Source organism: Aspergillus tanneri (genome assembly GCF_003426965.1).
Source record: "Aspergillus tanneri strain NIH1004 chromosome Unknown AapTan_5_pilon_pilon_pilon, whole genome shotgun sequence".
NCBI classification, from domain to species: Eukaryota; Fungi; Ascomycota; class Eurotiomycetes; order Eurotiales; family Aspergillaceae; genus Aspergillus; species Aspergillus tanneri.
The window spans coordinates 377,300-396,850 of record NW_022984632.1 but is presented as its reverse complement, the minus strand read 5'-3'; the positions used below and the strand labels follow the sequence as shown (position 1 = coordinate 396,850).

Sequence of the window (19,551 nt, the reverse complement as noted above, 5' to 3'; positions counted from 1 at the left end):
TAGTTCGTTCTATCACTTACGATAATACTTGACCCTTCCGTTTTCTGTGCATCAAATTGTACCCCATTCGCAACGTCCCAAGACATGGCGATCTCCGCTACCAGTTGGAGCTGCCTCTCTGTGGCTACAGTATTTGCAGGTGAGATACCGTCTTTTTTTCTCTTCTTCATATATGTTCTGTTCTTCTTTTCTTCTTTTCATTTTTATTTGTTTCTTTTTGTATGTCTTGGTTAAGACCCCTGGCTACTCTTCCACTACAGAAATATATACGCAAGTCCCTACAGGATGCATAGTATGAAACAGTTCATAATATGATTGAAATCCTAAATTATACAAACACTGTTCAACTAAGTCCTACAGAGACGCAAATCCCAACTCGTAAGCAAAACCCAGGGACAACCGCGCATGCTGCAACACGTGGTCGAAGTCAACCGTCTCGATCGTATCATCTGCCGAGTGGATATAAGGACTATCATCGCCAAACGCTGACTCAAAGGCAAATGAGCTAGGATAGCCATACTTGGTGGCCGACGCATGGTCGGAGCAGGCATATCCGCACTGCGACTCCACCCAGCCGATTTCGCAGTACTATGCTCCAGGTCAGTGAATAATATCCAACGGTAGGGGATTCGGTCTCTTACCGCATCAATGACCTTCTTGAGGAACGCAGTGAGACCATCGTCGACATTATCGGTCAAGACCCCGATGATGGGATCCTTGCCTTTCTCCGTCGTGCCTTTCGTGTAGCCCGTCATGTCCTGCTGAAGCATCGCCACAACCTGCTTCTTGTCCTGCGAATACTTCCGGAATATGTCCTGGCTGCCGAGGAGGCCTCCCTCCTCTGCGGCGTAGAAGTGGAATTCAATCGAGTTCGGGGCTTCACCGGCGGCTACTTTGGAGTCCTGCAGGAGGACGCGGAGGGTCTCGAGGATGGTGACCACTCCTGATCCATCGTCATCTATATAGGGTTAGACACGGGGACACACCATACGACACACCCCGGGGGTATGGAGTCTTACCAGCACCAGGCGCCCGGCCGGAGGAGGGCGACATTTGATTGATCGAGTCCTGGTGAGCACCCAAAACAACTTTCTTCTCGCTCTTGCCGGGAACGGTGACGATGATGCTGGATTGAGGCCAAGAGTGGCTAAATGGTTGCACAGTGACGCCCTTGGCGCTGCTGCTGTCTATCACGCCCTTGATCTGCTGCTGCAGCCACTCTGACGACTTCTTCCCATTGTCGCTCTTGTAGTAGCGGTTGTGGAAGTCGCTGAACGGCTGCAGGTTCTTCTTGAAGTTGGCCTGGTCCAGCTTGGTGATCAGATCATGCACCGTGTCGTTGTGCTCCACGTTTCCTGGGTAGGTCACGGCCAGGTTCTGCAGCAATGACTTGCTGGTTGGGTGTCCGTGGTCTGCCTCGGCGGTGATATCGAAGAAATGTTTTCCTTCCTGGAGAGGATACCATTGTTAACTCATGAATGCTATCATAACATTAGAACATACAGCCTTGAGAGCCCATTTCTCCGCCTCCGTGACCACTTTGGTGACCCCCGGGGCCAACTCGATAACGTACTGGTCGTCTGAAGCTCGCTCCCCAATGACGAGGGCGGAGGCAGTGGCGGCCAAGGCCACAGCAGAGACGTGGAATCGCATAATGAGGATAAAAGATCAAGACAGCATTGAAATGACCAGTTAGATACAGGACGAACTCAGAGGAAAAATCCCCGCCTTTATAGGACCGGAGTGACCTTCGGCAAGTAATCAATTCAGGTTGCATTGCGTGCGAATCCGTTGTGTCTCCCACCCTATCATGCAACCGGTCTGTGTCACAGCAGTTGGCGCTAGATGACGATCGTTGGGCGGAATTTGAAGAAGTATCGCACAAGCTTGATCCATGCATCTTTACGTGGATGTCGAATGCATCTACCGTAAGCACCGATGCAGCCACCAGTCTACAGTCTCTCTCCCATAATCCGATACCCTTCACGACAAGTGAATCTATTCGACTGCAGAACCTCGACGCAAGAACCCAAACACAACCGCCGATCCCCAGATCGTCCTGGCGGGCCTCCGTAGGAGGTCCGAGATGCCAAGGCGTACTAAAACGAGGCCAAGACAGCAACGAAGACTGGGAGATTGCATTCATTCTTCAGGATTTATTCTGGCGCAGAATGTCCCACCAAGTGCCGACCGCGAGATCCTACGGACTCCGACATGCAGGTGCATCTCACTTCGGGAATTAGCTGCGCCATGCCCCTCCACCCGGCATGGTTGCATTATCTATACTATCGTTATTATCGTCACTATCTATGCCTGTTGTCATCTGATTTCGTGTCCATGCTGGTATTGCCCTCGCTTTATATGTCGCGTGCGACCATCGTCCGTTGCTCCGATGAGTGTGGAACGAACGGGGTATCGGTCGCTCTTGATTGTGCCTCGCGTTGTCCGCGGTAGAACCCGTAGAGCACGGGAGTATTGGCCACGATGGTGGAGGCCAGTTGCTCGACGGAGGCCCAGGTCAATCGCCACGTGCACTCTGGGGGAGACGGATGATGGTGACAGCGACGATGAAGCCCACGGCGAACAGGAGGCCAAGTGCAGTTTCCTACAGACCCTCATCAGCATTTTCCGTGATATGTAAATAGAGAAATGACTTGCTGCATGATCATCTACTTGACCATGATCAGTGCTGGGAGTGACAGCGCAATCAGCATGACACCGGTGACGGCCTCCAGCACGCCCACCACAACCAACTGCATCTGGGCCTGACAACAGGTACCTATTAAATCGAATCAGCAATCCCTTCTAGGAATATATTGGAAGCTTCACACACTCGGATTGGGCAGCACCTGCCAATATTGATTGAAGGGATCACATTCGGTAGAGGTGACCACCACGACAGTACGTAGACGCCAACAAAAATCACCAGATACGTGAATAAAGTCGGACACCGCCAGGGAATGTGCCGAATCAAGTATCAGTAAGTATCGAGCAGAGCGAACTTCTGCAGCCAGAGACTTTATAAGTTAGTCTCATGCCGGAATCCCTGTGAGATTCCATTCAGATAGAGGAACGCATACTAGGAGTTGTAAAGCACCCGATTGGCCAGGATGAGCTTGCTGCCGATCTCACTATGGTAGATCTCCTGCTCAGTGAAGTGATGATGGCTGCGCACCTCCGAGATTATGTTATTGATGCCCTAGATCGTAACAACGAGCACCAGAGCCAACCGAACCATAAATGCTGCCGGCTCGTACGCTGTCTCGGTTTAGAAAATTTTTAATCCCCTTTTTTAATCACCTCCAGATATAAGTTAGCCGTAGCTTTAATTCCTTCAGTCCCTAATGGTTTTATGTTTATATAATTGCAAGTGGGCGGGATCCTTATCTCCTTGCCTACTCCGGAGTAGAGTCATAGGATAAATCTTGGAGGAGATTGGACTGCGGAGAAATGCGGAGCAGAAGAAGAGGTGGGCCGGGGGTTAGAGGGGGTTTAGTAGATTAATAGGATTAATTGCATTACAAGTCCTTCAATACTCTCCACTATAAGGCTGTGGTGCCTTTAAATAGAAGGGGGCCAGGGGTGTGCTAGTGTACACTTCGTGCGGAGAAAATTAAACAGAAGAACGAAGAAAAAATAGATTCCAAGGAGTGAAGGATATCCAATATTAGTGTATGTAGTAACAGTGGGAAAAAATAATTTCAAATGGACTAAAGTCACAGTATACTCTTATACGCCATCTTTAAAGTAACACCTAAAGGCTCCTATAGGCAGCTGAGATAACCGAAGAAATAGTCAGTGATAACACTGCATATATAGATACACCATCTCCTAAAATAATAAGCAATCATACGAAATGGAGTCGTACTCTTAGCTAGAGGAATTGCTGGTGACTTGTTAGGGTTAAAGCCTATTCCCAAAAGCTGCGTACGACGCTGGAGAGTCGTCAGAATAAGCTAGCCCAGATTGGGCCATCATATGAAATATATATACCCATTATCTCTCATAAAGGGGTTGGGCAGAAGATCCTTCTGAATACAATCAATTCAGACTCCCCACTAATCGAACTAGAGTCTTAACGGGAAGCATGAAAATTAGTAAATGAAAACTACAGTGTAATCTACAGGGAATGATAGCATTCAAGCCCATTATCGGCATTCATCCTCGGGCTACTGTAGCTAGCAATAGAGGATTCTTGCCTCGTACAGCCTATGTGAGTATTAAATATCCTACAATCAATTATAAAACATGAAATTCTCAGCTGCCGAATCTTTCTTAGTAGTTATGACTAACCACGAACAAGCCTGTATCTACGAATGAGTCTCTCTTTCCATCCTCTGCTGCCGCCATAGTAACCCAAATCGTCGCAGGACCAAAACTGCCACTGTACCACAGATACCACTCCAGAGCCCCAGTACCGTGAAATACCATCCCCATCCTGTCACACGAATCAGCGGCTCTAGCAGACTAACAGCCGTGGCGGCCATGGCACAGCGCACGACACTTGCAGCAGCAGCAGCTGAACTGGGACTTAGAGGAAAAGAATCAACCAGCAAAGTGTTGTAAATAGTATACATACAGGTCCCCCAGAATCCCTGAACGAGCTGCAATACAAGCAAAATAGCAAAATGCGCCTGTCGTTCCACCGTCCAGCCGCATCCAATTAATGTCACCGTTGAAATGACTAGTAAGATGAAGCTGTCGCGTGTCCGGGCCAGCTCGATGGGGAACTGCGTTAGATCGTCGCCTGAGACTCTATCAATTGTCCAGTTCTGTCGTTGAGCCACGACGCGGTAGTTGTAATCCATTATCCGTCCGTTGAGATACCCCCCACAGATGATGCCGACCCCGCGGGGGAGATACGACAGACCGATCAGCATCTCGCTAAACCCGTAGATATTGTGGTAGATGTCCGGCACGGCGGCTGCCAGTGTATAGTCCACCGCGTAGAAGGAGCCGTGCATCCAGAGACAGAGCAACGCGTCCCGATGGAAGATGATACGCAACGGGGCCAGCAGATGTCGCGGACGGAGAATGCGCAGGCCCGACTTTTGATCAGGGAATTGAGGTTTCTCGTGAAAGTCGTGTCGCTTTCGCAGCATCATCCACCAGCTCAACTGCGACCAGCTTCCGGGGTCCCTCTGAGTGCCATTGCCGACTAGATGGCGTGCTGTCTCAGGAAGAAAGAGACCGACCAAGAGGAAAAGTAGCACGCCGACGATCAGCAAAGCCCAGAAGATCCAGTCGCCCTCTCCGCGCTGAAAAGCCACTAATCCGCCTAGGATTGGCCCAATGCACGTTCCAAGGTTCAAGGCCATGCTGACGCGCCCCATCATCGTGCCGCGCTCGCTGGGGACGCAGATATCAGCCACAATGCCGTAGCTGATGGCAAATGCGGCACTGGCCCCTAGGCTCTGCAGTGCGCGGAACAGCATCAGCACGCTGTACATAGCCTTGTTCAGTGCCATGCCTAGATTTGCCAGAGCGTAGATGGCTAGCGTGACGAGGTATACTTGTCGTCGGCCTATGATATCAGACACGGGTCCGAATAGCGCAGGTGAAAGGGCCTGGAAGATGATGTAGATGGTCAGCGTCAGGTTGACCTCCTGCGCCGAGATGTGGAATTGACGTTTCAGTGTGGGTAATAGCGGGAAATAGACTGTCGCTGTCAGCGGCGAGGTGATTGTGGCGAAGCCCACTAGCAGAGTGATGAGCGCTCTTTGTCTGGCCGTGAAGGTCGTGTATGGCTGGGATGGGCGGGACTCGCTGCTGCAGTGTGCCGTCGTGGACACCTCGATACTCCCTTTTTCATGGTCCAAGGAACTATCTGGCTTTTGGATGGACGCGGACATCGCATATATACTTGTGAAGTGCTGTTCGCTTTGTAATGTGGCTATTGGGATATTAACGCTATAGAAGAGATAAAACTACCCCGCCTGCGGGGTGGTCCGCCATTATATAAGAGGAACTGTTGGTTGCAGCGTCCAACAAAGAACCCTACAATCCCTGACTCAGCCCAGCTTTGTTGGACTGCTTATATATTTGGCTTATTTTAAAGACTAAAGTCATCTATATACCCTTCACAATAGAAAAGATCAAAATAAATACTGACACAAACGATGCTGCCTGACCTCCCACTATCAATGTCTAAGATGCCATGCACACGATTTCATATGTTATGACTTGCCATAATGCCCTACCTATCAGATTACCAGAGCTATTGTCTAAAATGCGGACGCCAATCCACTAACAATCACTGCTACTTCATCTTGTCGAGGGCAGAGTACAGTGCCATTCTCCATCACTTTGCATTGGCGAAAGTCTTCTACATTTGCCCAATCCCGTGGAATAAAGTAATGCCTCTTGACGGCTTTGTGGGTTGAGGAAGATCCAAACGCAGATGTGCAGACCCATAGGTTCTCGTCAAGGAAGACCAGCCGCGATCCAGGTAGGAACCCCAAGGGAATGTCCACTTGGGCAGCCACCTCAGGAGAGACATTGTGAGCAAGTGGGAACGGATTCCGCTCTTGGACACCACATGGATGCAAAGAACTAAGATCGAATATTAGGACACTAACTTCGCCGCTATCCTGACTCAGTAGTTGAAGAACGACATATTTACAATCTGGCGACTCAATCACTCTGTTGAGGAAGAGCGAGGTCTTGTTCCGCAGCTTCGGACTCACAGGAGCGCTACTCCCATACTGCCAGCTGGTAATTTCAGTTAGATCTGACCAGCGGTAGGCCGTGACATCTTTGGTGGAAAAGGCTAGGATTTTGTCAGGCTCTGTTGGGTGGTCGATCCATTTACGAAAGCCAATCTGCGCTATATTTCGGCCGACAATCAATGAGCCGTCGTGGACCGAACAGATATGGACATACCGTTCGGAGACAATAAGTAGAAGAGTGCAATCGCGATTGAATACAAGCACATGTATGCCACTTGCCTCCGTCCCAACTTGTGGTTTAGGTTTCGGATCAATTTTTACTGAGGGCTTGGCACTATTTGCTACGGTCTTACTTGAGATGGACCTGACCTCGACGTCTCCTGCAAGGTCAGCGCAGGCCATGTATTTGGAGTCCTTGCTCCAGGCCAGACAGCTGACGCTCATGAAGTTCGGAAAATGAACAATGTCCTCAATCCTTCCAACATCGGCGTCGAAAAGTGTGACGATTCCTTCCTCATTGCCTGCGCAGTACAAGCTATACCCCCGGCCGGCCGCACTTATGACCGCAATAGACTCGTATGGAGTGGAACGCGCTTCTGACACATGAGAGAATGATGTGGACCGATGATCTTCACTGGATGTGTCGCTGAATGACTCCTCCAATTCAAGGAAACGTAGCAGGCTATTGGACTGCCAGGCATTAAGTGATGAACCCCGAATATCATAGAAGCGTGCATTATCTGGGCCAAAGGCCAGCTCACTGACCAAATCACCGGATGAAAGCTGGTATACAACGCTCAGAAAGTCAAAGTTCCACACTTTAACGGTTCCGTTGCTGCTGCTGGTCACAAATAATCTTCCATCAGGACTGGCTGCAACTTCATCGGCCATGGAAGGGGCTTCATGATAGTCACTCGTCACGGGATGCCATTTGAATACCGTCCCATCTTTGTACAGGCCAATGATATGGCCGGTGATGGGGTTCCAGGTAAAGCGATCGACGGCAAACCAGCCACTAGGCCTGTGGCCAGGTTCCTTTTGTGGACCCATCGGCCGTTTACATCGGGCAATGCATCGCATCTCGTCCATATCCCAGATGGATAGTGGAAATCCACGATAAGAGACACCGACCAGAGACGCAGTCCCATTGAAAGCCACACACCTTGGGGAGCTCACAGTAGTTCCACCAATATCGGATGTTTCGCGCAGAAGCTGCTGGCTGAGAATGCTCCAGCCAGCGGTCACATTTTCTAGATTCAACGAGTACACAAGGCTATTGGTACATGCGACAAAAGCTTGGTTATCCTTCTCGCTAATCGTTATAGCTAATGCTCGGCTCGTGGGCGGACTTTTAGTACTTGCCAATAGGTCTCCGGCAGGTATGGACCACAGCTTGGTTGTCCGCAGGCCATAAGTGAGAATACGGTCACTATGTCGATTGAAAGTGACTGCAGTAACTGCCTCCCCATGCTTAAGGATGCATATCTGCTCAAAGTGGTTTGCATTCCAGACATATGCCGTTCCCGACGTGCACAAAACGGTGACATACTGTGCAGCACAGCATATCTTAATGCCCTGTTCTCCCCGTGGTAGTGTTATACGGAAGAGATTGTCATTCCAATCTTGCTGCATTATCCCCGACACAACAATGCCACCTGGCTGATCTTTGTAGAACTGCCGGTAAATATTTGAGCTGGATGGACAGAACGGTGCCACAAGGTCGTATATGCCTGAAGGACAGGACAGCAATTGCCCACTGAACTTGCCTACAAGTTTCCCAAAGTCCACGGACCATTGTTCTAAATAGTCCAACTCACTCAGCCTATGCAGTAGAGGGTTTTTGGATGCATTCATCCTCCGGTTCTTTTTCACACATGTGAGGATGCTCTGTGCTGATTTGATCAACACGTCTAGCTGGTTGATGGTGGCCAGAATGTGGATCCAGACGAGAACCGAATGGCCTCTGAGGAATTGGCTAAGAAGTGTGATGACCATATCGTTCATCTCACCCATTTGCTGGAGATGATACATCCATGACGTTGCGGCGTAGACAATGAATGCCTCAGTGTGACGAAGTTGATGCTGCGATTGGCGGACTCTGACGCTGAGTCCAGGGGAGGAAAGGGCCGATATGCAGGCTTCAAATAGCTTCCCATGGCTGTCGAAAAGATTGACAGCGACCGTGCTGGTGGCAGTTCTCGTCAGATACTCTCGCGCTGTCTGGTGAATCAGCCTCGCGTGGCCCGACGCGTCCACGGTGACAAACTGCCCGCAGACGCGCTCAACAGTCTTCCGCAAATCCACAAACTTCACATTCATCGCCTGATTCAGCTCATCGAGAGTCAGTGTGTGTCGCGAACACACAACCCACCGGAGAAACTGCTGTGCAAGACTTTTTTCTTCTGCGCGTGAGGATTCCTGAATTGCCTGCTCCATTCGTGCGTACAGTTCGTTCATGTCTTCGGGTATAGTCTGCAGGGCCTCTTGAATGGCCTCCTCAGTATGGCAGTTAAGTATTTCATCAAGTACCAGTCGGACCCAAAGAAAGTTCCCCTGCGCTCTAGACAAGATGGTACGCGACACTTGCTCTTTTAATGCATTTCCACCACCCATTTCACGAACTGATCGGTCCAGGTAGACTTGGATATCGGACGAGTTGCTGATACTATCAAGACTATCGCCGGTTGATGCGGAGATAGTTGTGAGCTTTCTCATTCGACCAACGAAGTCGTTCATACCTCGATCGGAGACAAGTATTCGCATGTCTGGCACCAAATCCTGCAACCTCGAGAGGTATCCAAGGACAGCCTTCGACGACTCAGACTCGTCAATGGCATCAATAACCCAAAATATGGGATGAGAAAATTTTAGGCCAACACAAGGGATCTCAAAAAGCTTCCGGAAAACATCGCCAGAGTTTGACACGGTCAATGGAACGCCTTTCCTGAACATTTCCATGATCATGTTTCTGTAGTCCGGTTCATCATGGCACATTTGTACGGCCATTGATCGCAGGAAGAAACTCACGGAACGTTTGCTCTGGTCCCCTGACCGGAAGAAAAAATACTGTATTGAACGGCAGCTGGAGCGCAGATTATCAATAACGTACGAACACAGTACCGACTTCCCACTAGCCGGGGGAGACCTGAGATGAATGACGGACACGTCGTGTGCCATATCAAGCCAATCATCCATAATTCTGGACTCAAAAATCCACCCACAGGTCCCTTGAAGCCGCCAGGAGCGAAAGAAGAACAGATCTTCTTGGAAGGTTGGAGAAATCGACAGAAGCTTTTCTAACTTTACTAATTCTCCACCGTCTATACTTGCTGCGCTACCGCTCTGCTCAGGCTTCAAGTCAGCAATAAAGGAGGCCAACGTATTTCGGACCGTAGCATAGTTTGAATCCTGTCGACTGGAATACTTGCAAACCTCATGGTGGTCTGCTTTAAGGCCTGCAGAAATCTCTTGTTGGTAACCAAGCGTGGCAGAGTCTTTGTTCACCACCATGAATTGGAATTTTCCAACCTTCGTTGGCCGAGTCTCATAGAATGAAGCGATATTCATCCTGGGCGCAATATGACGAAACTGCTCATTGATATCTTCAACCGCAGGCGAGCCTCTCTGGAGCTCTCCAATGAAATCCCGGGGCGATTGAAAACTGGCTCTGAGTAAATCGTTTAACTTGGCAGCCTGATCAGCGCCACGATGCGGAGTGGCCAAAAAAATCATCCCCCGAATTGATTGCACAATGTCTTCATATTTCTGGTCATTCTGGCCAAGGAGATACGTCGCCTTAGCCACTAACCCTCCCATCGAATGCACAACAAACACAATCGGTACCTTCCCGAGCCCCAGGAACTCTCCCTTAGCATCTTGTCCAAACTTCAGCTCATGTAGTAGGCTTTTGGCAAAGTCCGAGATCCTGTTGATGGTTTTCATTGCTCCTTTACCAAACCCGGCGTCGTATCCAAATGTCAGAATACGGCACCTTCCAATTCCGGGCTCCAGTGGAAGCCAATTTCCTGGCCAGAATAACTCTTCGTCATGGTCCTTGCACCATGTCAATATCCTGTTGCCTCCCAACCCATGTATGAATATAATGTCTACCGCGGCAACAGCTTCAGGCTGGTACGCAACGTGCAGGCCAAACCGCACTTGTGAGTCTAATGGTTGTTGTCTTGATCGAGAGCGCGATCTAAATTGTAGCCAGGAAAAGGACGAGGAGCGGTGTGCCAGTATGGTTGAGCCCGTTTTTTGGCTTGCAGTTTCGGTGTCGTTGACGATGGGTATTCCTTTTCCATCAGCTAGGGGCGGTGGGTTTTCTAAGTAGGAGCGCGATCGTCTGGAACCAAACGGTCGAAACTGAAAATGAGCGTTAGAAAATAGGGTCAGTTGAATGTCTCGTTAACAATAATGTTTAGGATCCTACCATGATCAGTCCTCGTGCCGCTGGAGTATCATCAGCAGGTACATCGGATACGAAAAAAGAACAATATTCGACGTTCGGAAGCCTTGGCTTTTTTTGGCCCTCCAACGACCTCTGCTTTGTAGAGAGTTTCTGGTGGTTCTTGCAAGAATACCCAAAAAAGGGTCATTGGGCTGTCCTCAAACGAAATGCGTTGGCTCCCCCTCACTTGGTGGGCCAACATATATTGCATCGACCTTTAAAAATGAGCCAAACACAGCCACTCAAACTGCCTAGGCCCGAAGACGGGAGGGATTCTATTCCCGCAGCGTCAGTAGATCGCTTGAACGACAATATGATTGACTGAGACGCAACACCATTACGCGCCCGTGATGTAGGATATAATAATAGGACCCAGACACCCTAGGCTACCCCTCCTGAAGCAGAGTACATTTATCCGTCCAGCTACCTCGGGCACGACCAATGTAACTGATCCTCAATTTTAGACGACTAATACTCGATCTAACCCACCATCATGTCGACCGTTGTAAGCACACTCTGGGATACTCCACTTGATCCTCCGCAGACAATAAATACCGATTTCCCGGTTGATGACAGTATTCTGGCTGAGTTCCCTCCTGGCACCCGAATTGTTTCTGCTAATCGGTTCGGTGCCTCGGCCTGGACGGCGACAGCTCGTTTAACCATAGAGTTGCCTGATGGGGGGGCAAAAGCCTTATTTCCTAAAGTGTGCCCTGGGTAGCACCGGCCAGGTTATGATGGAAGGGGAGTTCAATGCGATGTCAGAGCTCTTCAAGGCTTTGCCAACGTTTGTGCCGAAACCCTATGCATGGGGAAAATATGACGGTGGAGATTCAGAGACCTATTTTTTCCTGTCAGAGTTCATTGATATGAGTGACCGAGTACCCGAGCCCAATCAGTTATGTAGGAAACTGGCGCAGTTACACTGGGATAGCGTTTCCCCCACAGGGAAATTTGGGTTCCATGTCACCACTTGCCAAGGCAAAACTCCCCAAAATGTGCAATGGGAGACAAGCTGGGCCGTGTGCTTTTCCAACCTCCTCACCCATGTACTAGGCCTCGACAAAGAAACAAATGGGACCTGGGAGGACCTCTCTATACTTTCGCAGAGAATTCTTGATTTTGTCATTCCCCGGTTGATCGGAGCGCTCGAAAAAGATGGCCGTACCATCAAACCATGCCTGATTCATGCTGACCTGTGGGAAGGGAATACAGGTACATCGTTTGAAACAGGGGGAGATCTATATTTTCGACTCGGCTGCCTTTTACGCACACAATGAAATGGAGATCGGCGATTGGCGTTGTCACTACAACAAGATCCATAACAAAGTCTATACTCGAACCTACCTGCGACATTTTGCCCCTAGTGAACCACGTGAAGAGTGGGATGATAGAAACCGCATGTATTCTATATATTATAACGTCATTTACTCGGTTAATCATAAGAACCAGGGCACTGCTGTGCGACAGAAGTTAGTTTCCTTATTTAATTCAAATTTATGGAACGATGGATTCAACGAGAGTGTTGTACTAATATACTGCCGCAGTGCATACGATGACATGTATTATTTGGTCGATAAATATGCCCCTTTTGAAGATGGAGCCGGTCCCCCACGGCTTACCCAGTCTGAGAGGGCTTCACTCTCAGATGAACGTGACCATACAAGATCTTAGCTAGATCTTCGTTGCTATAAAGATGATTGGGATTTCACCTATTCTGGAGATTGGGGATGGCAGAGATGGAATGTATGAAAGTTATTTTGACCCCCTATATGCTCCGTGCCATGGTATTACAATCATTGCAATTTGATTCTCTATCTATTTTCAAGCTCCATATCCCATTTTCCAGGGTTTTGAATATCAAGCATTTGCATGCTCTGATGCAGAGATGTCATGAGGTTGTGCAGCCTCTGCGGCTTTTACTTGTTATTTTACCCCATTAGGTTTATAGAACAAGTCGACCGTGGTCTCAGGATCTTTATCCGGCGATACAAGCTCCAAACCGTAGGATCGAATCAGTTGCGGAAGGACTTCGTATATCCCGCACAGGAAGAGCTGTAGCAAGACTAGCAAGGACTGTAAATCAGACCTAAGATATCTCACATTCTTTTCCATACAAGTCCTTGACCCTGCCCCAAACTGCACCGGTCTTAGCACAAGAACAGATGATATCGGATCTATGCAGATTGAAAAAGATACCGATCCATATCCTGGGCACCAGGCCTAAACCATCGGTCCGGACGATACTCGAGAGCATCCTCCCCAAAGACAGATCGACCCAAGTGCACAACGGCTGGATTCACACCAATGCGAGCTTTCCCTGTGACCCAATGCTCAGCGACCTCGCAGCACTTGTCTGGCACATTGCGGGGAAGGATAAGGCCGATACTTGGACACATCCTGATGCCTTCTTTCACGCAGTCACTCAAGTAATGTAGTTTGACGGTCTCATCATAGGATATATGGGGGATGCTGAGGTGGCTGTCCACCGTTGCTAGTTCAATTTCCTGCCGAGGAGACTCTTCTATATCGTTCTGTGTTTCTGCGGTAATGGCAATGGGGGTAGTATCACTTCCGGCAAAGCTAGGAGGATCACCATCAAAGGAAGATAATCTATTACATCCTGCTTACAATGCACCATATGCCTCAAGCTTCACATCCCCAGGGTCAAAGTCGATCTGATGACCACGTTCATGGTATATATTCAAAAATTTGGTGAGAATATCCGGGAGCCTCATCCTCTTCTCACCGAAATAACATGAACATATGTAGAGCAGTATTTTCCGTGCGAATCTCGGGGCCGATCTCAGTAGTTGTCTCTATGATTGAGAATAGCAGAATTAAGCCTTGAGCCTTGAATCTTATAGTCAGTTAGACAGAAGGCAGGACAGACTGGAATTTGTTTTCGTCGCACTGAATATCCCTTTATAGCGATAGATGCCTCCAGTGGGAAAAAGGGCATGGCTTCCTGATCAAGTGAAGAAAGTGAAATTGGCTTGGATCGATTTGACTTAAACATAAGACAAGCTGGAGGCTTGGTGCAAAAAATATACGGATCGTTAAGTGTGTGAAATTCAGCTTGTCGGGAATAGCATTAGCAATGATTTATAGTGTTTTTGGGATGATAACTAACCGTTTAGATTAATAATAATGCCTACCGTGGACCCCGTCGCTCTGTTAACTATGCCAGCAGGAGTGCATATATTCGTCAATATTATTGCTAGAATCAGTTGGGTATGGAGAAGGAGCCCAGGCGATGAGGCTTTGGTCCCTTGCTCTGGAAGACCGAGCAGCTCATCCGCCCACAGTCTCAGGTTAGCTGAGCCGGAGTTTCTGGTGCATGTATGGAGAGCAGGGAAGATAGATATTTTTTCGTGTCTAGACCCAGCAAAGTGTTTAATTTGAATTCGGTTTATAACATGTTAAAAAGCGTTTAGCCTAGTAATAACTGTTGCATTAAGCAGGTCAGAAGTTGCAAGTAATGTGATTGTTCTTAAGTTTAGTATTAATATATTATTGCTGGTTAATGTGCCACTTCTTGCTCATTAAGTTTGCCATCTTCCTTGTTCTTTTTCCTTAGGATATTTCCATAACGGCTGGCCCCTGACAGGTGGAAAATAATGGGAATCTCCAATGAGAATCACAATAGATAGACCTCAGAATAAGTCTGGGGATGTTCTTTGTAGTTGTCTTGCAGTTTTACAGTAGGTGTTAATAGTGCTGAGGGTGGAGAAATATTATAATAGTTTACATGACCAGATCTTAGGGATCCGCGCTCCCATTTTTATTCGCCCGGATCGGTTTAAGGACATACCAAGGAATATGCGGTAAGTGTTTCCCCCTATAACATCTACTGCTGCCCCGGTTCGTGCCATAAGGATAATCTTGTCTCTAACCACCGCTGCCCCACCCATTATCGGTGGTCCAGGATTAGTATTAAAAATCCCCTCGAAGCCCCTATACTAGTTATCCGCTGCTTTATTTTCTAGCTAATATCAGCTTGGTTTAAAGCAGAAGACTTAATGATGCACACTATGTTGTAAAGCATTTGTCAGTTACTGCCTTTCGCTCTTAAAACTGTATTTGTTTAATGTCGGCTATTAATAACCAACCCCCAAAACAAACCAAAATTTTATATTTCTTTAAAATGCAGTGGCTTCCTGCCTAAAAGAATTTGCATATCATGCAACTTAGTACCATCTTAAGCAGCTCCGTGGACCGCGTCTTGCCCAGGTTTATTTTTACCTAGATTGCCTGTAGCAGTTCTATTTAACTCCACTAGAGGCTATTCCGCTTCTTGCTGGGCCCACTTGTAGCCAATTTTATCCGCCAACGCTCGTCATGTCAGCTTCTTTCTGGAGACGGGTATGTTTAAGTTAAGCTTAAGGTCTCTCCCTAGTGCTGCTATATTATTAGCCCTATTTTTCTTCCTATCTCTGTTTCTTCGTTACTAATTAATTACCGCTCTACAGATATCTCTCTCCTCCCTTACTCACTTGTCTTGTAGTTTGGCTCCACTCTGGAGTTCCTTCCTTTGTGAAAAGCTCCGTGAAATGGCCCCAACTTGTGTGATGGCCGAATAACTTAATCAAATTGGTGCTATCTTAACAAGAATTTCAAGCTTAAAGAAGGGAAAGAAATGGTGAGAGGGCGGTGTGGCGATGCAAACATTGAAACAAGCTAGATACAAACAATGCAAACAGGCCACGTGGTGCATCCGTCATGTTAGGGACCTACCATATTCGGTATGGTCACGTGGCCTCACTTAGTCACCCATCTAGATAACTTAGACAGCTCGCCTGAGCCCCTTGAATTCAGAGAATTGTGCCTCGCGAACACGTCACAACTTGTCCTCGTCTGGTTCAACGATAGAGTGTTCTTGATCAGGTCGTTCTATAGGGCCAGGAGTAAGGGTTTCCTGTTAACAGTGCTCGCAGCGTTATCTTAGCTTTCTTCCCGAGGGCGATTTTCACGACTTGGTCCAGCACTTGGCCTGTTATAATTTGTCGACAATTATGGTAATATTGATTATTCAGCACCTTTCTCGGTCAAATGGTTGGTGATACAACATCATCAGATCGCGTATATTTCCTATATGAGTTAGTAGTTTACATTCTTCATTTGTTTACTCGCCTTTATAAACGCGAGATGTTTTGATAGTTTAGTGAATCAGAGACCTAATTCAATGAATGATCGATACTTGCGAATACGCGTAATTTTATGGTCGACATAAATTATATCTTCTCCCTGTTCGCCTAATTCATGTTTTTGAAAACGCGGCTTATGATAACCGGTCGAGACTCTTCAGGACTTAGCAATGCTGTCTACTTTCATTTCCATATCAATCACAGTGCCTAAGGGAGATGGCAGCTGTAATATCCGTTGTTATTCCTCTGTCTTTCCTGCTCTGTGAGACTGATATCGCCGCCGCTGTCGGGCCTTCTGTTCCCGCTCAAGACGGCGCTTTCTTTCGGCGAACGCGCTCTTGTTGGTCATTTCCCTGGATCCCATGCCGAGTGGTGTTCAGTCCAATGCGCCAATGGGTCGTATCTTTGAGGCGCCAATTGAAAAAAGGCTTTGGACTTAGCAGAGATTACTATTAGTCAATTGATTTAATACCCAGACAGCTAGTCAGTCAGTCAGTCCACTTTGCAGACTTTGCAATCATCTGTACACCACAGAATTGAATGCAAATCGGGTGACCAAAACGGCAACCTCGGGCCGGTTTCACGCCCTTCTGTCAAGATCTTAGTCATCAACAAGGCATCAGAAAACACGTGATCTGATTTGACTCGCTTTCCTACGAAGCAGAGGATAATAGGCAGGTGCATCAAAAATCCCTCGAGGCTGCTGAATAGCCTTAGGATCCAAAAATTCAAGCGAAACATGGTAAAAAGGCCTGCACAAACGGTGACCTACTCACATGGCACTATTGATCTATTACCACTTCAAAGCAGGAGACCCCATTTCCTAAGTAGCAATATCCGTCGTCCTGGAAGAATTCAACATCAGGATGATTCAAATGTCCATAATCTAGCGCTCGTCAACACCATTCAAATTTTAGTGTATAAACAGACACGTAGAAGCACCGAATTCGGGATCCCGCGGCTGGTGGTAAAAATTTCGGAGGCTCCACTCAGTTCCCCGGAGGAGATTTTTTTCTTGGCTTGGCTGGGGTAGGATGGCATGAACTTCCTGTAAAAATCTGGCCTCTGACTCATTTGTGATATTGGTCAATGCTGGTATAATTGTATTAATTTTTTCTTTTGGTTCATTCGGGCTACAATTCCCCAGAAATCTTAAACCTGGAGAAGGGCCGAACAGAGCCAAGTTTGCTGCCCACCATGAGTAACGAGGAGTCATATACAGTCGATGGGAAAGCGGTGACTGATGAGCCCCTCAAAATGGATGCAGAGAAACAATTATCGGCAAAGGACCTCGAGCCCTTTGGCAATGAAGAGACGGCGGAGGTCAAATATCGGACCATGAAGTGGTGGTGAGTGACTATTCCTCAACTGGGACGTGACGGGGCTAATCATTGGAAACAGGCACTGTGGAATGCGTGAGTGCCTAATTCTAGATATCACACCCTGTAAATCCTAACTTCTAACGAAAATCTCAGTCATGATCGCAGAGAATGTCTCGGTGGGAATTCTTTCTCTACCCTCCGCAGTGGCCACCCTTGGAATGGTTCCGTATGTATCGTCGGCAGGTTCGCCTAAGACAACTTGGCTAACATTTTAATGCAGCGCTGCAATTATGATTCTGTTCATATCTGCCCTTTCATGGTATACGGGCTATGCCATTGGCCAATTTAAACTCCGTCATCCCGAGATTCACAGCATGGGAGATGCTGGCGAGCTCTTGATGGGCAGTTTCGGCCGCGAGTTGCTGGGACTCGGCCAGCTACTGCTGTTAATATTTCTCATGGCGAGCAACATATTGATGTTTAACATCCTGATGAATGTGCTGACAGATCACGGCACCTGCACTTTGGTCTTTGGTGTCGTTGGACTTGTCATCTGTTTCATGGGTGCCTTGCCACGTACGATGGATAAGGTCTACTGGATGTCCGTTGCTTGTGAGTATAGCACTCAAATAGTGCGATTATAACACCGCACTACCTAGGAGAGAATCTGGCTGACCTTTATTTAGCATTTGCGAGTGTTTTCGCTGCGACAGTAGTCACCATGATCACTGCGGGCGTGGAAAGCAAAGGCCATATCCCGATCCAAGTCACCACGATAGTCAACTTCCGCGAGGGCTTTCTGGCAGTGACCAACATCATTTTCGCTTACCGTACGTGAACAACATCAAATTATGATGCTCATCAATCTACCTTTGCTTTCCCTCAAGCTATTGCCGAAATGGACCGAGTTAACTCTAGAACCAATCTTGTAGTCGCCCACGTTGCGTACTTTGGCTTCATGTCCGAGACCGAGGACCCCCGAACCTTCAACAAGTCTCTTGCAATGCTCCAGATTGTTGACACGGTTTTGTACCTGATTAGTGCATTGATCATCTATCGCTACGTGGGACCAAACGTCCAGTCGCCTGCCATCTTATCTCTGAGTCCCGTGATGAGGAAGATCGCTTGGGGACTTGCCATTCCGACGGTGAGTCTATACGTTCATGTCAAAAGCGTCTGCGACCCCCGACCCATGAATCCCTCCTGACAAAATATAGACTATACTTTCCGGAGTCGTCTTGGGCCATGTCGCATGTAAATACATCTACGTGCGCCTTTTCCGCGGGTCCGACAAAATGCATAGCCGTAGCCTTCTATCAATTGGGTCTTGGGTCATGATCTGTCTCGCGGTCTGGATCCTATCGTGGGTTGTGGCGGAATCGATTCCCGTGTTCAATGACCTGCTGAGTCTCATTGTATGTCTTAAGTATATCGCATCCTGACTGAAAACACTGGCTAATGTGAGATTATCTGTAGAGTGCGCTATTTGGAAGTTGGTTCAGCTGTATGATTAATCCTCCCCTACATATCCTGTCTATTATTGAAATTCCCCTTTCTACCCGCAATGAGATTTAAACCAATACTGAATTGTGAGCAGTCGGACTCCCTGCCATCTTTTGGCTCCATATGAACCAGGGCCAATACTTTCGGAATATAAAAAAGATCCTGTTGACGATATGCAATGTTCTGATCTTGGGCATTGCCTGCGCTATTGTAGGTGTCTTGCTTGATATACTTTATGATTTTACTTTCCATGACTGACTTGTTTAGTGCGGACTAGGTCTATGGGTGTCAGGGGTCGCGATTCACAAGGACTCTGGCGCCAAAAGTTGGTCTTGTGCTAATACTCATTAATAGCATACGACTCGAAAAAGGGCGTTTCGTTCTAACAAATCCCAATACTATCAATTCATTTTGTAGATTGATTATCTAGGGGAAATTAAAATTGCCTTTATGCCATAAAA

General features: G+C 47.8%; 6 protein-coding genes across 6 annotated transcripts; 2 read left to right on the top strand and 4 right to left on the bottom strand.

Annotated features, from left to right (window-relative positions):
- Window positions 1–354: 354 nt before the first annotated feature.
- Window positions 355–1,653, bottom strand: LAP1_2 (M28 family metallopeptidase; the record flags this gene model as incomplete). Its single annotated transcript, XM_033574131.1, has 4 exons — window positions 355–588; window positions 642–958; window positions 1,020–1,449; window positions 1,504–1,653. 4 exons carry the CDS (start codon window positions 1,651–1,653, stop codon window positions 355–357), a joined length of 1,131 nt encoding a protein of 376 aa, XP_033422149.1.
- Window positions 1,654–2,319: 666 nt separating this feature from the next.
- Window positions 2,320–5,852, bottom strand: ATNIH1004_009538 (uncharacterized protein; the record flags this gene model as incomplete). The annotated part of the gene is made up of 6 exons (XM_033574130.1): window positions 2,320–2,605; window positions 2,674–2,779; window positions 2,834–3,017; window positions 3,098–3,199; window positions 4,419–4,519; window positions 4,580–5,852. 6 exons carry the CDS (start codon window positions 5,850–5,852, stop codon window positions 2,320–2,322), a joined length of 2,052 nt encoding a protein of 683 aa, XP_033422148.1.
- A 372-nt stretch (window positions 5,853–6,224) lies between these two features.
- On the bottom strand, window positions 6,225–10,610 carry ATNIH1004_009537 (uncharacterized protein; the record flags this gene model as incomplete). The annotated part of the gene is made up of 1 exon (XM_033574129.1): window positions 6,225–10,610. One exon carries the CDS (start codon window positions 10,608–10,610, stop codon window positions 6,225–6,227), a length of 4,386 nt encoding a protein of 1,461 aa, XP_033422147.1.
- A 1,001-nt stretch (window positions 10,611–11,611) lies between these two features.
- ATNIH1004_009536 (uncharacterized protein) lies at window positions 11,612–12,398 on the top strand (the record flags this gene model as incomplete). Its single annotated transcript, XM_033574128.1, has 2 exons — window positions 11,612–11,787; window positions 11,840–12,398. 2 exons carry the CDS (start codon window positions 11,612–11,614, stop codon window positions 12,396–12,398), a joined length of 735 nt encoding a protein of 244 aa, XP_033422146.1.
- A 646-nt stretch (window positions 12,399–13,044) lies between these two features.
- ATNIH1004_009535 (uncharacterized protein) lies at window positions 13,045–13,856 on the bottom strand (the record flags this gene model as incomplete). Its single annotated transcript, XM_033574127.1, has 4 exons — window positions 13,045–13,173; window positions 13,236–13,257; window positions 13,318–13,701; window positions 13,750–13,856. 4 exons carry the CDS (start codon window positions 13,854–13,856, stop codon window positions 13,045–13,047), a joined length of 642 nt encoding a protein of 213 aa, XP_033422145.1.
- Window positions 13,857–17,462: 3,606 nt separating this feature from the next.
- Window positions 17,463–19,476, top strand: ATNIH1004_009534 (uncharacterized protein; the record flags this gene model as incomplete). Its single annotated transcript, XM_033574126.1, has 11 exons — window positions 17,463–17,614; window positions 17,667–17,680; window positions 17,741–17,813; window positions 17,868–18,199; window positions 18,274–18,417; window positions 18,475–18,734; window positions 18,805–19,002; window positions 19,064–19,091; window positions 19,185–19,300; window positions 19,358–19,415; window positions 19,445–19,476. 11 exons carry the CDS (start codon window positions 17,463–17,465, stop codon window positions 19,474–19,476), a joined length of 1,407 nt encoding a protein of 468 aa, XP_033422144.1.
- Window positions 19,477–19,551: the final 75 nt, after the last annotated feature.